The following is a 20,787-nucleotide window of genomic DNA, read 5'->3' on the forward strand; positions in this document are numbered from 1 at the left end:
CTACCATGGGACTATATAGCTTCACCATAGCTAGAAAACACATCTTTTCTTAGAGAATGAAAAAGATCTTACTAAAAGAACCTAAGAAGACAACCGGTTCAATGGTAATCATAAAAACTGCAGGACATGTTCAAAGCAAGCGTCCATCTGGCCCAGGACTCTTTCCCCAATGTCTACCAACACCTTAAAAGAGTAAGCACAAGTCAAGAGTATATAATACTTACCGCCAATACCCTCCAATACCAATACTCCAATCAAGTATTTTGAAATCAGAGAACTACCTAAGACTGAAGAGGTTTTTCTGGCTGGTAACTGCCAGCAGGTCTGTCTTCCATGCACATGCACTCTGAACCCATGTAAACTTCTGAATCTGTCACCACATTCTGATCGGTTTGAACCTGACTTCTTCAAACTTCCTTTGAAAGCCCTTACTTCTTTCACTTGAATGCTCAGTCACTACCCCCCCCTTTTCATGTCATTCATGACTTTTGTAAACATTTTTGCAGACCTAATCCAAGTGAACTGGCAAGAGCCATAGGTTCGGGTTCTCAGCTCTGCGCTCTCTGCTGTAGCCAGGTTCAGTGGTACAGAAGGACCCTTATGCAAGCTGATGAAGATTGCTCTTGGTGGGATTAGAAGTGATTGCATACCCAAATCCAGTCATCTCCTCCTTTAAAGTACTTCAGTATGGGGCCAACCAAAGTATAGAACGAGGTGCCTTGTGACTTACAAGGGTTAAAAACCACAGTTTAAGCAAATGAAATTAATTTTGTCTGAAGGACATAATATATACACTTCATGGTCCTGGAGGCACTCCAGTTCTTCTCCCAACACATTCACCTTGCCCTCTGTTGGAAAATGTAAAGTAACCACACTGTCAGCATCTCCACATGAACAATCCAGAAAGCCTGAGAGTACAAGAGTCTCGGTGTAGTCAGGTGAACTACATAGAAAATAGCTTATTTTCTAAACCTAGGAAGAGATTACAAGGATGGCACCTCAAAACCAAGGAGAACTTTTGTCTTCAGTGTCACGGAAACTGAGTAACAGCAGTCACTTCCTAGTTTCCCCAGTCTTTTGAACCTCAACCAACATACCTCTCTAGTTAAGGAAAGATCCTTCTCAGAGCTCCAGCATTTGGTATACCATAAAGGATAGGGAAAAAAAAAATAAGGGAGATATGTTGAAGAGCCTTAACTTGCCTCAAAGCAATGGGACCAGATGGCTTGGGAACAGATGCCATCAACAAGATCAGAACATTAGTGAGATGCAGGAATTTTTGGAGATGACATATTGCTTTGCTCAGAAACATATCACATGTTCACATAGTCTTATGCAGATTCTGGATAACCACACTTTAGGAACAGTAGTTCACATGGGTGAGGTATCAAAGTATTTCCTGTCCCAAATACATTAAGGCAGGAAAAAAAAAAGGCAGAGAAAAATCTTGGAATGCTCAAATCCAAAGAAGTTTATATATTAACATTCTTGTTCACAAGGTACCAAAGAAAATCAGAAAGTGCATTTGAGCTTTCATATTTCTTAGAAGTTTTCACTTGCTGCATTTTTTTCTTTAAATGATATTAGCCAAAATATCTTTATTGCTGTATACAATTTCATTTATTAAAAACTATAGAGAGAGAATAGTTTTGTAGAAAAACAATCCATATATTTACAAAAATAAACACTTTAAAAACAATTCTTAACAAAAGTCTAAAAATATTAATGAAAATTCTATGAAACGTAATTCCCCATACAATGGGAAATAATCACAACACAAGCACAATTATGAAACTTGTAAAGCTCAAACAAGAGTCCTGCTCGGAAATGCCCTCAAGGAAACCTCTCTCTTCTAAACTACATAGGGAGCTTGACCTCCCTATTTAGGTAGAACTCATACTGAAAGGCAGCTCACGAGACTATCCTCTTAAAGACAGGAAAATATTTCTCATTGTGATCACAAGAACTAAACAAACAGAATGAATTGCCTGGGTGCTCTTCCAAATAAGAAACAGTTTTAAAATGATGCATCCTTTCAGTACTCATTCCCAGCAGGAGGAGTTAGAACACAAGCTAGTGAGTCTGGAAGAAGCTCTGATGGTAAAGGAGGGAAATTCATATTTCCCAAAGTTCCAGAAACATGAGCTGAAACTGTGAGGGAAATGATTTGGGGTCAGTCACAAAGATGCTGATGGTGATCTGTGCTCTGGTCCACATTTATTGCTCCAGCAATGAATTGACACTACGTGAACTACTAATTCTTAGGCATATGTACAGACCTCAGGGAAAAAAAGTAAATGATTAGTACAGGGCAAATAAAAGTAGCTCTGTCCTTTCCCTCTCTGTCAATTGCTAGAACTCTAATACATGCTGAGGAATGTCGACTTGACCCAACGATCCATGCCTTAGCCCCACAGACAGCTGTAAAGTCTAAACTGCTGGAGCCCACAATCCCAAAGCTGCTCAAATTACCTGAGGCTGTTTTGCTCATAACAGCCATGATTTGGATGCCATGTGATGAAAGCTGCCTGTGCTCCTCCCTACCCTCTGGGCTATCCTTTTGTATTACTGAAGAAGGTCAGCAAAGAACAAAATAAGCTTCTATTGCCCATGTGACCCTATAAAGAAAACTAGGCATTTTCTGATGAATTTTTACATTCTTCTTTGCTGCTCAATTCCATTAAAACAGCGGAACAAGGCACACCCATAGCAAATGAGATGCAATCAACCACAGCTATCACAGCTCCAGATGGGTCAAGTTGTTGCCGCGTTCAAGTTGCAAAGAATCTCTGCTGATTTTTGTAGTATCTTCAGATCTTCCAAGCGTAGTGCTTCTACCAAAGATAGGTGTTTTTTGAGGTTCTCTTTGTCCCTTTTCAACTGGGAAATCTGGAGTTTATACAAACAGGATGAAATTACTTAAAATTCACATTATTTCACATAGGATATGAACACAGAATTTGTGGAAAGCTCATATGCAGCATTATTTTAAAACACAGTAAAAGTTTTGTTTTGTTTTGTTTTAAAAAGAAAAAAAGGAAACCATCACCATACAGATAGGAAGCAGAACAAAACCAGGGAGAGGATAGGAAGGTAAATGTTTACCTGATATTCATTTCCTAAGTCCATACTATCCTCAAGATGTAGCTCAAGACCAGATTCACCTCATACTCTGTGCATGCATTTCCTTTGCAAAAGTGTGGTTTTCAAAACCCTCTGCCATTATAGCTATCCAACTTTATATTACATACATGTTGTTTGCCAAAATTCAGAAAGGAAGCAGAGATTGTTTTTCTAAGAGCATAATAGTAACTTGATCTTGAAGACCTCCCTCACAAATGACTGGCTGACAAGGGTATTTAGCTTGGCTTGGCTGGCTTTAATGAACATACTTTCTGCAGCAAACGTACTCACAGCAGGTCTGTAACATCTTATGTGCCTACTTTATTGGAGTCCACACTTTCTTTTAAGATGTAAATGAAACTTCAACTTAAGAAATTTCAACAAACATGATACTGTGGGCATAGCAAGTTTAAATACTATTCACTTGTTTATAGGGCTTTGTAATAAGCTTTGTAACATGGTTCCTCTTTCTGCTGCAGCCACAAATTCTGCTGAGCAATTTATTTAGCGGTGTCAGTCACCCTGGTAACAAACCCTACACCATCCCAGTGAAGTCAATTCCCTCCATCACTCAACCCTAAAATTCTTAACCCTGAAAATTAGACTGCCATACATTTATGCAGGGAGAGAAAGGAATCTGGGCTACCTTGCTCTTCTAACCAAATTACCTGGAAAAGGACACGCTGTGTCTCCTCTGCTAAAAAATGGCATATTTTTGCTGTTATATTCAAAGTCTGCTGTTCGTTTCTGGCTGATATTACATCACCAAGCAGCACTCTCCTCCAGCAAGTACTAGAATCAAAATGTTTGAACAACACACAATCACTTGCTGTGTTCCACAATTAAATATTAAACACATGGTTATATTCATAATAACATTGCAGGCATAAGGCAAGTAAAGTTAACGTGCATAAAAAAGGCACAGTGTACAGATATGAGGCTGATGAATCAAGCAAGAGAGAAGAGACATTTAATGGTCCAAAGAAGCAGTTTCACCCCTACCCTTTCAGCCAAAGCCAGTCTGTACTTAGGTAAGTGCTTCTAGTCTTCACTGCTCTGCTATGCTGCCACCAACTTCAGCAGCACCAGTAAGGACTAAAAGCTATTCAGTCAGGCAGAGCTTATTCACATACTGACACATTTCATGTGCCTAAAACCAGTGTCCTGGGGATTTATTTTTAGTTCTTATAATCAATTTATTTCACTCAGCAATCAATCTCTGAAGCATAAACAGCTGCCCAAATCAAAACTAAAAGATAACCTTTTTCCTCTTTTTTAAAATTTACTATTACAAGAAAAGCTCAGGTGACCCTTTTGTATTAAACCTGTCTGAGGCATGCTTGCCATTTGGAACAAATGATCAAAACTTCACTGATAGTCATTGGAGATGACTTTCAGCAACTTATTTGACCTTAGAATATCAGAAGCAAGCAAGTAAGGTCAATAGCATATAGGAGTTCTATCAAACCAACAGAAAAATCACCTGCAGTCTGAATCGTAAAGAAACATCTGGTTCTTGAAATAGAAAGCGAAAACAATGGGGGTGTGTGTAGTGCTTAATACAATAAAGTAAAAGAGCAAAGCAAGAAATAGGCAATCCCTTCACATTATATACTTTTCTCTGCCTTTCTTCTTTCCCCCTCTCACCTGGAGTCAATCAGATAGACACAAGATCCAAACCTGTCCCCAGTGTCTCACACACAGGCAGCAAAGAACAAAGGAAAATGACGTATGCACACTGTCTACATATTCAAAAAGTACTGAAACTTACAATTCATCTGCTCCAAGACTTAACAACTTGAGGGCTGTAAGAAGTCTCCAAGATGGTCCATCCCATCCAAAGGTCAAGTTTCTAAAAAGACAGAAGTGCTGAGATACAGAAAGTATAGGTTGTCTTCTACAGCCCAGCAGTTTTCTTCCTGGTAATTGTCAACAAGAGAAGATCTGCTCTTCAGAAGCAGAGGATTCCCTGACTAATCTTACCCTGCTGCTGTCCACAACTAGGAGACAGGCTGGACCTTGAAGCCTGATATCGGTGTTCACCTCTTGTATGTTCTCTCACAAACAGTGAGCAAATCAGTTTGTTAGATAAAAATGATTTTATGGTGGATTTTGATACCAGAAGCAAAATTTGACTCCCAGAAAAAAAATTATAAGAAAGCTAACATGGAAACAAAAAACTCTAGATACCTACTGTAAGAAATCATGATCCTTCAGAATAGAAAGCTTTGCATCTCTCTGCTTGTCCAGCGGTGGAAAATATTTGAGGAGAGTATCTACATAAAAACATATTTAAAATATTTATGTAAATAATATGAAGAAACCACAACCCTCGATTCTGAAATGATATTTTAACTGTATTTGTCACATAGCTAAAAGATAAAAGATAAAAGACCAAAACTGCTAAATCTGGGAGAACTTGAACATAATCAAAAACATATTTGGGAGGTGCTCACTACATCTTAAAAGCAATCAGCAACCTGCAGGATTGTATCCTTATAATGGAAATTCTGACTCAAATTGAAGTTATGAAAAACTTTCAGTAACTCCAGCTAGTGGGAATCAGGGCTTCAATCTTGAAAACAATGATACAATCTAAGACATCCAGTTAGAAGCTCTATATAAATGGTGGTACGAATCACAATTTTACAAAATAAAAAGTTACCAAAACCACTTCCAATTTGAAAATGCCAATCTTTAAATTTTATGCAGTTCAAAGTGGTATCAACTCTACTCCACTTCTTAGAAGTACACAGAAATATTTTGATGGTAATAAAATAAAAGACCACAATGCCTTAATATGCACTGTGCATATACATATATGCAAGTAAATGAACTTCACTATCCTTGTTGTTTCTAACCACATTTCCTGTTGAAGACAGTGTTAGCTCAGACGCTCTGCTCTCTACTCTTGTACCTTTTAATGTCAAGACAACTTATAAATCCAACCTGATGAGACATAAACAGTGCTGTGAGGGTTATCAATGGTAACAAATCCATATTCTAGTAGCAGTCGCTGATTATCATGAGGTCCATAGCAGATAAATACTTCTTCATATTTTTTGCACTGTGAATTTGTCCGTATTTCATAACTTCTTGTCTGATCATTAAATGCAGCCTTTACCTTTGAGAAATTAAAAGGTAAAAATGTTAGTCTTGGCAGAAGATGGGGAAAAAGGAATCAAGCCTTGAATATTAAAATCCAACAGAACTGAACACTTCCCTAACACAGCAACAATAATAGGGTGCAAACAGATAAGCGTTACAGATGGCTGAAAAGGCAACCCATTTGGACAATTTAACACTAGGATTACTCCAAAAACACTAGTACAAAGAACAAACATCAAAACCTTAGTCTGCAGGATGTGCCTGCCATCCACTCTGTACACTTATTACAGAAGCCCCAAATAAAAGTGGCCTCGTGGAGCTAACCACTTTTATGCTGTCCCAGAAATACACTGGCAAAGTCCCATCTCTGTCACCAGGCAGAACTGCTCTGTACACTCTCCTAAGGCTACCTAGAAACTTCAGCCAGAGGTGAAGTAACCCAAGGAGTGTGTAACTCAAGATTTGTCTTAGGAGTTGAGCCTCTGGGGAGAGCAGGGTAGGGTTGTATTTACAAGTGGTTCCTCCCAATAGCTACCCTGGAAGCAAATCTCAGCCAGAAATTGAGAGCTCTCCCTGTACCTCTGCTTTACTGAGTAAGAGCCTCCAGGGTACATGTGAACCATGCATACTCAGACTGCAGGTGTTGTCCAGATAGACAACTTCCCCACTATGAGATCTCTTGCTAACCTCCAGACGCTCCTAAACCATCACATAAATGTATACTGCACTGGGATAGTACATTCATAAATCAAGAAATTAAGTGATCTACTCTTAGTCTCTTACCTGAACATTTGGACTGTGGTTTAGCAAATCTAAATATGGTGCCAATGCATAAACATCTGGCTCAAGAGAAAAACATTCCCTCTGGGAATGTTTCATGTATATTGTTCTGGTATTTATAGTGCACCAAGCCCACTCTAAGGCACTGTAGTTAAAAATAGTTGCTGTGTTCTCAGCAAATAAAGACTGCAGGGAAGAGAAAAAAGCCTTGGAAGACGTGTACAATTCATGGACCATTGTTCTCTGCTCCTCAGCCTTATTTCTTAAAGGTTCGGGAAGAAGGCTCACTACATCTTGCTCCAAACAAACAGGGCAAGTGTATGACTTTGGTAAAACATCAAGATATGGCTTCCACAGAGATTTCTCACCAGCATGCTTCTCTGCTACTAAAAACGTGCACAGTGCTATCAAAGGAGATACAGGAGGCTTCCATCTATTAAAAATAAAAAAGCAGATACACAGAGGTGAGATAGGAAATTGATATAGTAGTATTTTGTCTATCTTTTAATTCTTTGAAATATTATAAATAACTTCTATTTTAAACGTCTTTGTAGTTAATTTCCAAGTCTTTTTGATTCTTTCAAAGGGGCTTTTGACTTCATTTTATTGAGAAATTATAAAAGTCATTTTGCGGTAAAAATTTCAGGTTCACCTCTTGTCTTTTTTTTTTTTTTTTTTTTAGGATAGATAACAAGTACTCATGAACCTATTACAGCAAGTCATGGACCTATTAAAGCAAGTCCAGAGGAGGGCCACAAGGATGATCAAAGGGCTGGAGCACCTCTCCTGTGAAGACAGGCTGAGGGAGCTGGGGTTGTTCAGCCTGGAGAAGAGAAGGCTCTGGGGAGACCTCAGAGCAGCCTTACAGTACCTAAAGGGGGCCTACAGGAAAGCCAGGGAGGGACTCTTTGTCAGGGAGCGCAGTGATAAGACAAGGAATAATAGTTTTAAACTAAAAAAAGGTAGATTTAGATTAGACAGAAAGGTGAAGTTCTTACTCTGAGGGTGGTGAGGCACTTCACCAGGTTGCCCAGAGAAGCTGTGGATGCCCCATCCCTGGAGGTGTTCAAGACCAGCCTGGATGGGGCTTGGAGAAACCTGGTCTGGAGGGAGGTGTCCCTGCCCTTAGCAGGGGGTTGGAATTAGATGGTCTTTAAGGTCCCTTCCAACCCAAACCATTCTGTGATTCTATGATTCAACTCAACATCCAGCACAGGCCTTTGTCCTGGACTTTCTAAAAGGCTATGTTCGGGTGATTGCTTTGCTGCCTCATGTTATTCCCCTTCTTCTGTTGAAGCATACTTTCAAATTTCTAAGAAACCATTCATAACTGGCATTTAGATCCAAGATGGCTCTAGAGGCAGGTCAAGTTCAAACCTGTACCATACCTCCAACTCCACCTAGCTGATTATCTGAGCATTCCACATGCAGGAAAGTACACAAAAAAATACAAGTTAGGATATGCAGTTCAAAATTCTACCACCACTTAAGATGATTTATCTACTATTGAGCAACCTATGGGAAGGGTCAGCTGAGAAAGTCATTTTCCTTTATTGCCACGTCACTTTTCACTTACTTGATAATGTATTCTCCTAAGCAGCTGCTAAGGACAGTGTCCGTGGTGAGTAAGCATTTTTCAGGCAATGAAATAACCAGTTCCCCTGCCTTTGAGGGAAAAAATAAAATGTGAAGGTCAAGTGTAAATGGTTCATCTACTATGTGATTCATGAAGAGAGAACCCAGAGAACACTAACGACAGGAAGCAATCAGATGTGATGTTGAATTTAATGGAAACTAACATGGCTTTAAGACAGTCACAGTCCAGGGAAGGAGTATGACTGCAACCAGCAGGAACTGTCACCTGCAGAAACTCACCTGTTCACAACACAGTTTGGTGCCTGGCTCCTCAGCATCGCTACCTTCTGTACTATGGTATATTTTATAACTGATCTCACAAACGCCTGCTCTTCTATTAACAGAGCAGCATGGAGTAGGGATGTTTAAGGTCATGTCTACCCTGACGTTGTTCAAGCTGCCATGTGTGTAAATTAGCTTTCATTCCTAGCTTGAGAGGTACATGTCCATCCCTGTAGCGAGAGGACATAAATCAATACTCTCCTCTTCCCATTCCTCTCCTGTATTTCCCTATCCTGTTCAAGTATAGCTGAGTACAGCTCTCATTTCATTAACTGCAGACTCCCAGCACTGTGGATAATCCAAGCCTCTGGCTTCAACTGCTGGCTCTGGCCCTGGGAACATACGCTGAGCCAGCATGAGAACCTACACTGTTCTCCATACTGACTCTCCACTGCATCTCCTTCCTATCTCTTGCTGTATTCTCTGTTTCACAACAGGCTCTGGGTCTGATTTCCCAATATTTGATATACTATTCTCATGCCAGTTAGGAAACTTCTCCAACAAGCTTATTTTCTGAGAGGCACTCTGCAGTTGGAGATCAGTCTTGCTATGCCAATATCTGAAGGTCAAGGTATTTTTGCTATTATGCCCCTTTTCTGCTGGGAATGTTTGTGAAATTACGTTTTTATTACTTGGTTATCAACAAAGAAGAGGGCCATTGAAGGGTAGTTAAAGCTCTGGTTTCACATTATGGTTAAGATAATCTAACGCCAAATGCTGCTTAAAAGCCTTGACCCCTTCCCTCCATCTCCCTCCCTGACATGCCATTGCTCCCTTTGTACCACCTGGTCTAACCAAGGTGTGCCATTTCAAGGAGCAAATCTATCAAAGGTAAGAGAGAGTCTTCTCCTGGTTTAGCTTCCTGAGGCAATTTACCCCAAGAGCAAGGAAACTTCTAGAAGCCAGTGGCTGAGGAAAAATGCACACAGCAAGAAATGGGCCTGCTCCTTCTGTTTTCAGTTAGGCACTGACTGCCTTAAATTGAAATGTAAGACTGCATACTAAATTGCTGTAAATGAGTATAGTAATGCCCTCATCCAGTGAGTCCTCAGGGTATATACAATATAATTCTGCAGATACGACAACACTACAATTTCTAGTATTAGGCTAGAAATTACATTTACAATGGGGACTGCAAACACCTTGTCTGGAATTTTGAGTTTCCTTGTTGCAAAAGTCATATTCTATGAATCAATGATTACAATTTAACGAACCTAGAGGAGCTCCTGCATTACAATCAACATTACTAACCTGAAGAGCTTTTGTTGTCATCAGTCCTCTTCCTGTATCTGAAGCAGAAACAAAGAGAATGTTTATAGTAAAATACAAGAGACTATGGTAAGCTTCAATAAATTTACAGGCCCACAAAGAATAAGTCTAAAAGAACATATACCTCTCTGAAAAATCATAAAAGCCAATTATAGATTGTTCTAGATACACAGCACATTTCTTTTTCTCTTTACTCCATTTCCCTTTTTCCTTTTATACTATTTTTTCAGGACCTGGAGAAAGCCCTTCCCCTGCACCCCTGCAACAGTTGTCGTCCAGTTCTAGAAATTACTCAATTCCTTTTTCCCAATTTTTTCTTTAAGCACATCTTTCACCATTGGCTCTTGACCCTGTTTTCAAAGTTTTAACTTCACTTTACAATTTCTATTTACAATATTTTTCTCTGACTCATACTACCCTCTCTACAATACTGCAAAAGTTTTTGAAACACTATCTAACTGAAGAGAAAAAATACAGGTACGTATCTTTACTGTAAACAGTAGTATATGACTCTGACCTCTAAAATCATCTACTTATCTGTATCACTAGCGCTGCTGAACTAGCACAGATAAATAAAAGGTAAAGAAATGATACCAAGGTTAGATTCTGATACTGGAAACACTTGAGATGGTACTTTCTTCTTGAAAACTGTACTATTAACACTTAAAATCTCAATTTCTACAAGGAATTTGGCATAGGTTTGCATTGTTTTACAGCATACCTGAGAACTCTCTATAACAGAGTTTTACAGAAAAGTATTTCTATATAAGAAACAGTTTACAGTATTTCAGGCCTCCATATACACTTATTCGTGCTAAATGACATTAACGTGCACTTATCAAAAGTCCTTAAAAGACTAATGGTAACTGCCTTTTTTTTTTTTTTTTTTTTTTTTTTTTTTTGCTAATGTGAGTGATTCAAAGTCAAAGTAGGAATACAACATTCTTAATCAGAAATATGTACCACCAATGAATAACTAGAACATTACCCTGGAACTGTGCTGGTCTTAAATTACTGTCTTCAAACCCTCTGTCTTTCAGCCACTTCTTAAGCTTAATATATTCCAGTTTGTGACTGCAGTTGACTGAAAATGAAAGAGAGGTTTAATGCTGTAAAATAGTACTCTATTGTAAAACAAACCAAATACAAAAATTTGACTGTGTGTTCAGAAAAAAAATATATTTTCAACTTTTTAGTACAGCATAATAGAATAGCAAGAAAGGCTCCCCTTGAACTAGCTTGCTAAATTCTGGGCCTCTGGGCACTGGGAGCTCTCAGAACTGTAGGAGTTATTCAGCAAATTCAAGGGACAAAGAACTTAAGAATAACGTGGTACTTCTCATCAACCAGAAAACAGACCTCACAATATTCACCAGGTTCTGACTGGGAATGTAATGTTAGAATATTTGTACAGAAAAAAAAATCTGAATGCTATTTGCAAAATACAAAAATGTTTGAGAAATGTGCACCATAAAATGATACCTAGATAAACAATTATTTAGCAGTATTTCCAGGGATAGTACCTCCATGCATGAAACTCTGCAAGTGTTTTCTTCTTCTCTTTCGACCCGTCCGGCCTCTGTTTCTCTTCATATTAAGAAACAGATCTCACCTTTTTCAGACAGCCTGAATTTAGGGAAAATATATAAATAAATAAAAATATTTAATGACCACTTCAAATATTGCATGTTTCTTTCATTTCAATAAGAAAAATCAGACCACCCTCTGCTGAATACACCGGCTCTTTAAACTTAAGCAAATGTACTACAAGCAAACCCTTAAATGAGGGTGGGTGATGGGGTGAGAGAAGAGGGAAAGCCTTTATCTCCATCCTCATATTGGCCGAGGTATGGCCATAACCGTCTAAAGCAAACGAGACGCGGGTATTTATGTACGCAGAACTCAAACAGTTTCCAAACAGCAAATATATTAGAGTTATAGAAAACCAACAAGCAAAAACGGCTGCCCCAGTCACCCATCCGCCTCACAGGCACTCACCCAGCTACCTCCAGCCCACCTGCAATGAGGGATTAAAGCAGCCGCCGCCGCCGGCGGCCCCTTACCCTTCCCGCCCGCACCGGCCCTGCCCGCCGCGGGAGGCGGGGCCCCGGCCGCCATCTTATGTACGTGCGCCTGCCCCTAGGGAGCGCGGTTAGCGGTGGGCGGTCGAGTCAACCTCCCGCAGCGCGGCGGCCAGGGGCAGGCACGCGGAGCCAGAGGTGGGTCGGGGGGCGCCGGCCTCGCCCCGCGGCCAGCACGGAGTCTCCTGGGGACCTGGGCTTGGCCTTGGCTTGTGGGATCCCTTCTGCTTTTATTTTAGGGCGAAAAAGGGGCGCTGGGGAGGTGGTAGGGGGCCAGCGGGGCCTCGGTAGCGAAGCGGGAGGGAAGGCTGGGCATGAGTTGTCCGGCATCTCCGGAGTGATGTGGGTGTTTCTTGGGAGCTGGTGAGGATTTCTTCCTGCTAGGTGCTTGCTCGTGGTTACTTGCAAGCCCTTTCGGAAGGGAATAGCAGTTAAAAGTGGACAGAAACTGCTTTTGAAACTCGCTTATATGGGTGAAATGCAGGTTTTAACGCGCTGCATCTCTAAGAAGAGTGGTTTTCTGAAGTGTACTTTGTATCTAAAGCTGGCTGATGTGTTAAATGGAAGAAAAGTTGTGAGGGCAACGCGTGGTCCCTGTATCCCTCTGAAAACACTAGAATTAGTTCTGCTTGGCACTTGAGGATCAAGCTGCTCCTCTTGTATTTTTCAGCCCAGGTTTTTCAGTTTTGACTTCATCAGTGCTTGACCTGAACCAGCTGAATGTCCTGAAAAAAAGGAAATGGTCATCCTGTAAGGTGTATGTCCAAAAGACTGTAATACTATCAAAAGTTAAGTTAGCACTGCAGACAAGTGACTTTATTTTAAAGTCCAGCCAGTGGCAGAGTTAACACCTTTTAACACCAAATATATTTCTTTGCTAATAGCTCATGCTAGTTCACTAAATCAATGTTAATGTACAGTTGTAATGTAGGTTTACATAATTCAAAGAGAAATTCTAAATGGGATTTTTAAGAAAAAACATCTTAATCCTTTTTTAGATATCCGTTCTGTCCATCAGAGCGTAAAACTTTTCTTCTTTGCTGTTTGCAGTTACTGTTGCTTTAGCATACGTTCAGAGAGGACAATGTCCAGCGTGCCCGTGGCTGTGGTGACCGGCTCCAACAAAGGGATCGGCTTCGCAATTGTGCGGGCTATGTGCAAGCAGTTTCCAGGGGATGTGTACCTCACAGCCCGGGACCCCGGACGTGGCCAGGAAGCAGTGGCAAAGCTCCAGGAGGAAGGGCTCCATCCTCTCTTCCACCAGCTGGATATTGATGATCTGCAGAGTATCAGAGCTCTGCGGGACTTCCTGAAGGAGAAATATGGAGGTCTGAATGTGTTGGTTAACAATGCAGCGATAGCTTTCAAAGGTAGGAAGCAGACTGTCTGGGTTAGTCATGTGGTATAAAGTTACATGGAGAAGGATGGTATATGCATCAAGGATTTTATAAAGCTTTTATGGGGTTTCTGTGCCAGCACCATGCTGCTTTTTTGGCTGGGCAAGCTGTCTACTATCTCAAGTATGATGAGAGGGCAGTGTGAAACAGCTCTTCTTTGAGCACCTGATGAGTTAACTGTGTATGTAAAGATCTATCCCTGGAGTATTTTATTTGCATCATGTACAGAGCGTGCAAATACTCTAGATGCACAGTGCACATGAGCAGAGGGGTTTGTTGCCTTGGTGCATGTGAGTTTCATCAGACCTATGGTAGCCCATTATGGGTATGAAAGTTGGCCGTGTTCCTCTGGGATCTGAGTTTTCTGTGTTTCATGAGACCTGTACTTTGCTCTGTGCATTATATGCTCAGGAGTTCCAGTTGATAAAAAGAGAACCTTCAGCTCTGGGTGTTCCTGTCACCTTTACTTCTCGTTAACTTTCTCAGGCAATTCAGTTAACTGTAGAACAGTTAATCTAAATCTTGCTGTGCTGAGAAAGAATTGAAATTTTTCATCTAGTAGACAAAAAAGTAAGGAAGGCACCACAGTTGTAAGGTAGAAGAGTGCATTCTACTTGTAGGTGTTTATGAAAACAAATTGAGGATCATGTTAGCTCCAGATGGAGCAAATCACAGGCATGACTACTAGTTCATTTCCCTGCCAGTAAAAGCTTGCTCTCCTGTTTTTTTAATCTCTTTGCCTGATCTATAATTAGGACATTAACTGTTCAAGCACAGCATAAGCACTGTTTCATCTGCTCACAGTATGGGTTAAGGCAGCCTGTCAGGCAGTATGGACCAATCCTCACTTGCTGCTGAAGATGGAGCTTCTTACATAGTGGGAATGTAGCAAGGGTGTTCTGAAGTCAAGTCACTGTTTACATTTTGCTTAGTACTCTGCAGGAAGATTGCTTATGTTAATGATCAGCTCAATAAGGGGCAACTCTTAATATAATTTGAGTGCATCCTGAAGTGTGGACAAATAGAGCGGTGCTAAAACCTAACAGCAGTGGTTAAAAGATTGCATCTCTGTCCAAGGTTATCACTCAAAAAGCCTGCAGGTCTCCAGACCAGCATTTCTTCAGTTCATAATCAGGGCCCTAGCTCAACCTGCAAGTGACAATGTGTTTGAGCTAGACTAGACTGTAACTGCCATAGTTGAAGTGCAGTGTGTGTTTCCCCTTGTTGACTTTGCAGCGACCGTAGCATTCACCAGGGTGGATACCTGGGCAGCTGAAACAAAAAATCCAGAAATCACTCTAGCGAGATTGGCTAGAGCTCATCTGTGAGAGATCTCAGATATATTATTGTATAGACACTGGACAGCTAAATCATAGAATCATTTAGATTGGAAACAACTCTTAAGAGCATGAAGTCCAGCCGTTAACCTAACACTACTAAGCCTGCTGCTAAGCCATATCCCTAAAGCACCACATCCACAAATAGGTGAAAATAGTGTGAGCAGTGAGGTTTCTGTTAATTCCTTTACAACAGCATAGATTTTTCTATTCATAAGTTGCTTCCAGGCGCTTAGAACTTGACTTTTGTCATGCTGACAATTCACCGTGAGTCAGCAGTAGGTCATATGATCGGCTCCTCTATCACAGTTCTTATCTGTAACCGCTATTGTGCGAGTGTCTAACAGAAGTTAGAGAGTTAACTTGCTCTGATCCTTATCTCATATTTTGGCTTTAATTCTTGCTTCTTGCTTTCTTGGTTTTTGCTGCCATCCCAGAATTTATGGTTTCCTTTCTTTATTGTAGAAATGTGTTATTGCTGTCTGTCAAAGATCAGATTTGTCATTAAATTGAATTTATTGTTCAGTTGTTGTGCTGCGCTACAGGTAGTCCAGCGAAGTCTTTAGTCCACCAAAAATGTCCCTGTATGAAATGACTGTGTACTTGTGACTTGTCCTCTGGATGAGCTTCTGTGAAAGCAGTCATTCTAGTAACACTTGTTAAGTCAGGGGAGGGCATATCAATCGGATGTTACAAAATATATATTTTGTTTGACAAATGGGTGGGTTTCTGAGAGCAGGGGAGTTTGTTGCAGAGTGGGCATGGAAGCAGGAGTTTTGGATTGCATGGATTTCTAGTTTTCTGGAGGTCTTTAAAAGACGTTTAGATGTAGCCCTTAGTGATATGGTTTAGTGGAGGACTTGTTAGTGTTAGGTCAGAGGTTGGACTAGATGATCTTGGAGGTCTCTTCCAACCTAGACGATTCTGTGATCTGTGATCTCTTTTCTCCTATTGTCACAGCTTTTGCAATAGGCAATGGTCCGGCTTTTATCTCTGTTTTAAATGTAAGCAAGTGATCTGCTTGAGACTGACTGACTTACAGTCATTTAAGCTGAGTTTTACAATAAAACCACACCTATGTTAACCAGCAAGTGATCTGTTACTGCTTCTCTGGAGTTTACATAGGTCTGGGCTATGGAGACCAAGCGAAGACCTACCTATTCTGTGTAGGTGGCCTTTATCGCTGCAGAGATTGAGCCTGTAGCAGATGAGGAAGAATGCTGTCTCCTTAACTTATTTCCCCTCAAGCTGGAGGGCGCACAGCATATGGCTTATTGCTGAGCCAAGTCATCAGCTGATGGCACATCCTACCCCGCTTCTGGTGGTGGCAAGCTGTCAGTTCTGTCTGAGATCACAGCCTTAAGCAGACTGTGGAACTGCACCATACGATTACCTAAGTCAGCTCCCTGCTCTTTCCTGGCTTCATGTTTCCTACTCTTGTGCTTGTGTCAGCACAGATCTGTCAGTTTAGGGAAATGATTATCACACTGGTATTAGTGGGGTTTTTTTGGACTGCAACAAATGCTATCCCTGCATTCTGTATAGACCGTTTTACGGTGTTTGTTGCAATTCTATACTTCTCTGACTCCCAAGTCCTGTCTGAGAACCCAAAAGACATGGCAAGAAATGAGTCAGGATATGGAAGCAATTGTCTGCCCTGGTTTTGGATCTTAATGCCTGAGTAGTAGTCTAACTTCTGCATCTTTGGTGGCAGTATCCTAGATTCAGGATCTTTTTTGCTCTCGGATTTCCCCTCTTACCCATCGCCTCCCCAGATATGTCAGGATGCTGGCAAAGCGCTACACTGTGCATTTAAGAGGAGAGGGCACCTCCAAGTTTGCTTGGATGTGGTAGTGACAGCCCATAGTCTGAGAACTAGATGTGAGTAGGTAGGTCATTGGACAGTGATAAGATAAACTTGTTTGGTTTTGTTAGTTCAATAACTTCCTTTCAAACAGTAGTATAATTCTGTTTTGTTCTGTTTTTTTTTTTCCTCCCTTGCTACTGCCTCTTACAAAAAGTTCATGACCAAACTCCATTTGCAGTCCAAGCAGAGGTTACCCTGAAGACAAACTTTTTTGGAACCAGGAATATTTGCACAGAATTGTTGCCTATTATGAAGCCTTATGGTAAGTGTAACATAAGCAGAGAAATAGTTTTTGTGATTTTTTTGGTGCTCATTAACTGGCAAAATCCTGTCATGTCTCAAGCACACTGGACTGAAGTGGAATTTTCACGGCACCCTCAAGAAGAAATGAAGAATTTACACATGCTCTTTTCATGCTACTTGCCTACATAAATTGTTCTCGCTTTAAAAGGATGTTTTGATCATACAATTAGGATAAAGAAGCAACTAAAAATAGTATTCCCGTTGGGTTTGATGCGATATACCTGTCCTTGCAACTGAAGAAACCTCCTTAATAGGCTATTGGTCTGTCTCTATTTAGATCACAGCCTTTGCTGTATTTGCAGGTGTTCAGTGATGTAATTATAAATAGCACTCAAAGATGCTTTACATTGTCATAATTTGGTGGTAGCAGGAGGAACTCAAGGAAAAACTTCACCAAAAATAGTAAATAGAATGGAGGGAGACCAGGATAAAACAAGACAGATGCATCAATAATAAAGGGATGTTAGCAGCATGCAGATAATCGCTACTCATCAGATTACTATCCTGCACAGAATGCTCCTCTTGTCAAAACCTGGAGTGCTTGAATGCTGCTGACATGTCACCACATAATTTGAAAAATTATCAAAAATAATTTGATCCAATTCCTACATCAAACTCTTGAAGTTGTTAATGCTTGGTGGTGGTGTTTTTTTTTCAATAGCAGTATTTTCAAACTTGTGATTGTGTGATATTTCCATACTTATTTGGATAAGTGCTTGATGCTATAAGTGTAGTCTATACTGATATCTAAGTACACCCACAGTTTGCATAAGAAAAGGAGTAGATGAGATAAAAGTTGGGAACTCTGAGTCCATAGGGAGGAGAGAAAGGACATGAAGTGAATTTGAGTCAGTAGATGGGGGAGAGTAAAGTGTGACAAAATAGCAATTTAGTCCCTTGTACCAAGGGCAAAGAACAAGTATGTTAATAAAGTCATTAACAGAAATGATTAATTTCTGTGGCTTTTAAGGTCTAAATCCTTGCATTTGTTCCTCACTTCATTCTGTGCTGAAGTGCTAGGGGAGAAATAGCTTACTGCAGTTTTGCATGCTGGGATTTGTAGATCATCAGGTATTCCATAAACAAGCTGATGCTCTCAATGCATTAGGAACTAGGTTGCTTTTGCTGTATTATGCATTATTCTGGTGTTTGGAGGTATTTTCCTGTGGCACCTTCTTAAAGCTGTTGCAGAACTGAGAATGTTTTCCACCAGAATTTGAAGGCTGTATTTAAAGTCTGGCTGCCCTTAAATGAGAAAACCACTTACTGCTCTGACTGTGCCTACAGACCGTAACAGGCTATATCCTCGAGCCTACCTGAAGTTCAGTAGAGAGCTTTTGCAGATTTGCACCTTAAATTACCCTTTGTGATGGAATTCACTAGAGGCATTGAACACTGAGTAGACTGATCTTCCAGAAGTTCTGCAAAATAGTCCATATAAAATATTTTACAGGTATTCACTTAAGCAGTGAACACACAACTGTAGAGCAAACCTACTTCAAGTTTGGGTGTATTTAGTGTGCATAAATGTAACCAGTCTTTATTCTCTTTTTACCAGGTAGAGTAGTGAATGTCTCTAGTATGGCAAGTAGCTCAGCTCTGGGAAGCTGCAGCCAAGAACTACAGAAGAAGTTTCGCAGCAACACAATCACTGAGGAAGAGTTGGTGGAGCTCATGACAAAATTTGTGGAAGATACCAAGAAAAATGTGCATGAGAAAGAGGGGTGGCCAAATACTGCATATGGGGTGTCCAAAATTGGTGTCACGGTCTTGTCCAGAATTCAAGCCCGGATGTTAAATGAGAAAAGAAATGGTGACCACATCCTTCTCAATGCCTGCTGTCCTGGGTGGGTGAGAACAGACATGGCAGGTCCTAAGGCCCCTAAATCACCAGAGGAAGGGGCTGAGACCCCAGTTTACTTAGCCCTTTTGCCTTCTGATGCTGATGGTCCTCATGGCCAGTTTGTTAGTGAGAAAACTGTTCAGACCTGGTGATCTTACGGTTTGTGGACCCTTGCAAGTGGTAATATGGCTGTAGATCAGCCTGTGCTTTGGTAGTGACACTCAGAGTCGTCTCATCCTTTCCACAGCAGCATGAGGGTCCTTTGTCATTACGGTGGGGGTTACATTTCCAGTGTTTCTCCAACACTGTGTTTATGGTAGGATGCTTCCCAGCAGTGTCCATTCTGCTCACAGCACTGACTGGGCAGCCTGACATCTGATTTGTGGGGTCTTCCAGCCCAGATCACATAAGGGCAACACCACGTTAACCTATGTTGAGGTGCCTGACCTTGTTTACCAGAATTTAGTCTCCGTTAAATCATTGCCAGCCCTTCACTTCTCATACTACCCCTGAGGCAGCCTATGGATCTCTGGCTTGGGGGTCAGATGAGGAGACAAATGCCTTATGCTTTCTTAGTGCAACAGATCTTTCTGAGGACCATAGGTGCTTCTTGAGTTTGTATGTGATTTCTTAAAGGAGAGGATTTTTTTTTTCCTCAGAGCTACAATCTAACCAGTTTTTTGAGGGAAGCTAATCAGACTCGAACAGAATAGCTGTTGTATAAAAATTCCTTGTCATTACAAAATGGAATTAGGTGAAAATAAAAATAGCACTGATATACTATTAATAGGAAAGCTTATCCAGTGGGCTTTATTAATGTGTACATCAATAAATGATTACTTCTGGACTTCTATTATTGTGATACTAAAATAGATGTTTGTTGAAAAATACACTTTAATTTTTTGCATCCAGACCTGTAGCTGGAATGTGTGATGTTTGGAATATATTAAGAGTAAATAAACTACAGAACTGATAATAGCAAACTTCTCCAGGACTTCCAGTTCATTTATTATGCAGTCAGAAGTTTCCTTACTAAAAGCCCAGATCAAGTGTACTCTGTAGTAGAGAAATAGAACTATGAATCCTATGTTACTATTATAGGATAGGGCTAAAATACATGTAATTATCAGAGTAAAAACATCCTCTAAGCAAAATCACAAGTAGAGGAAGCAGTGACATGTAGAGTACTAATTTTTTTGGGGGGGGGTTAAACGTTGGTTATTGTATTTCACATGCTTAACCTTGAAAGGGTTGCCCCAGCACTTTAAGCTGTGAGGTACAGGCATGTCAAAGCAGAGGTGTGGGGTGGGGTGAGGTAGCTGGCTGCAGCAGGTAGGAGCAAAGTGGGTTTTGACTCAGGCAATAACTGCAGCCTTCTCCATAACATCTGGTTTTGTCCAGCACAAAAGCCATGGTGGGGGCTCCAAGACCCTGCCCCATCTTTGCTGCAGGGCAAGATGCACACAGGACTGCTGTGCAGGAGGAGGGTGCCACCTTCTTCCTCTTGCTATGGGAAACTGAAAGAGCAGGAAAAAAATGCCTATGAGCTTCATTAGTTGTGAAAAATTGGTAATGATTCTGTTAATCGGGAGTCAGCAAGATGATGCCAAAGGGGCTTAGCTAACTGGGTTTTACACTGGCTTCCCATGGTACGGTTTGTGTTCAGGGAAGCCTTAGGCACTGGGCACAATGTGTGTGGCTTTATTGATTGCTTAACAGCGCAGAACAAAGGTGTGATTATTAGTCTTTAAAGGACGCAGTA

General features: G+C 40.7%; 2 protein-coding genes across 6 annotated transcripts; one reads left to right on the plus strand and one right to left on the minus strand.

The window, feature by feature from the left end:
- Positions 1-1,605: 1,605 nt before the first annotated feature.
- Positions 1,606-12,329, minus strand: SETD4 (SET domain containing 4). 4 transcript variants are annotated; one of them, XM_040577195.1, is made up of 11 exons: positions 12,215-12,329; positions 11,721-11,823; positions 11,186-11,281; positions 10,180-10,217; positions 8,588-8,676; positions 7,015-7,444; positions 6,073-6,247; positions 5,318-5,399; positions 4,895-4,975; positions 3,792-3,915; positions 1,606-2,889 (listed from the first exon to the last, which is right to left on the minus strand). In XM_040577195.1, exons 2-11 carry the CDS (start codon positions 11,788-11,790, stop codon positions 2,755-2,757), a joined length of 1,320 nt encoding a protein of 439 aa, XP_040433129.1. In that variant the 5' UTR covers positions 11,791-11,823; positions 12,215-12,329; the 3' UTR covers positions 1,606-2,754. The 4 variants fall into 4 exon arrangements, with proteins under 4 accessions (XP_040433129.1, XP_040433134.1, XP_040433144.1 ...); XM_040577200.1 differs by having other exon boundaries at positions 12,261-12,308; XM_040577210.1 differs by having other exon boundaries at positions 12,196-12,238.
- On the plus strand, positions 12,299-20,003 carry LOC121079663 (carbonyl reductase [NADPH] 1-like). 2 transcript variants are annotated; one of them, XM_040577232.1, is made up of 5 exons: positions 12,341-12,416; positions 12,949-13,035; positions 13,329-13,648; positions 17,034-17,141; positions 18,741-20,003. In XM_040577232.1, the coding sequence occupies exons 3-5, from the start codon at positions 13,363-13,365 to the stop codon at positions 19,175-19,177; spliced, it is 831 nt and encodes a 276-aa protein (XP_040433166.1). In that variant the 5' UTR covers positions 12,341-12,416; positions 12,949-13,035; positions 13,329-13,362; the 3' UTR covers positions 19,178-20,003. The 2 variants fall into 2 exon arrangements, with proteins under 2 accessions (XP_040433175.1, XP_040433166.1); XM_040577241.1 differs by lacking the exon at positions 12,949-13,035 and having other exon boundaries at positions 12,299-12,416.
- Positions 20,004-20,787: the final 784 nt, after the last annotated feature.

The sequence above is a fragment of the Cygnus olor genome, chromosome 1, assembly GCF_009769625.2.
Source record: "Cygnus olor isolate bCygOlo1 chromosome 1, bCygOlo1.pri.v2, whole genome shotgun sequence".
NCBI lineage: Eukaryota > Metazoa > Chordata > Aves > Anseriformes > Anatidae > Cygnus > Cygnus olor.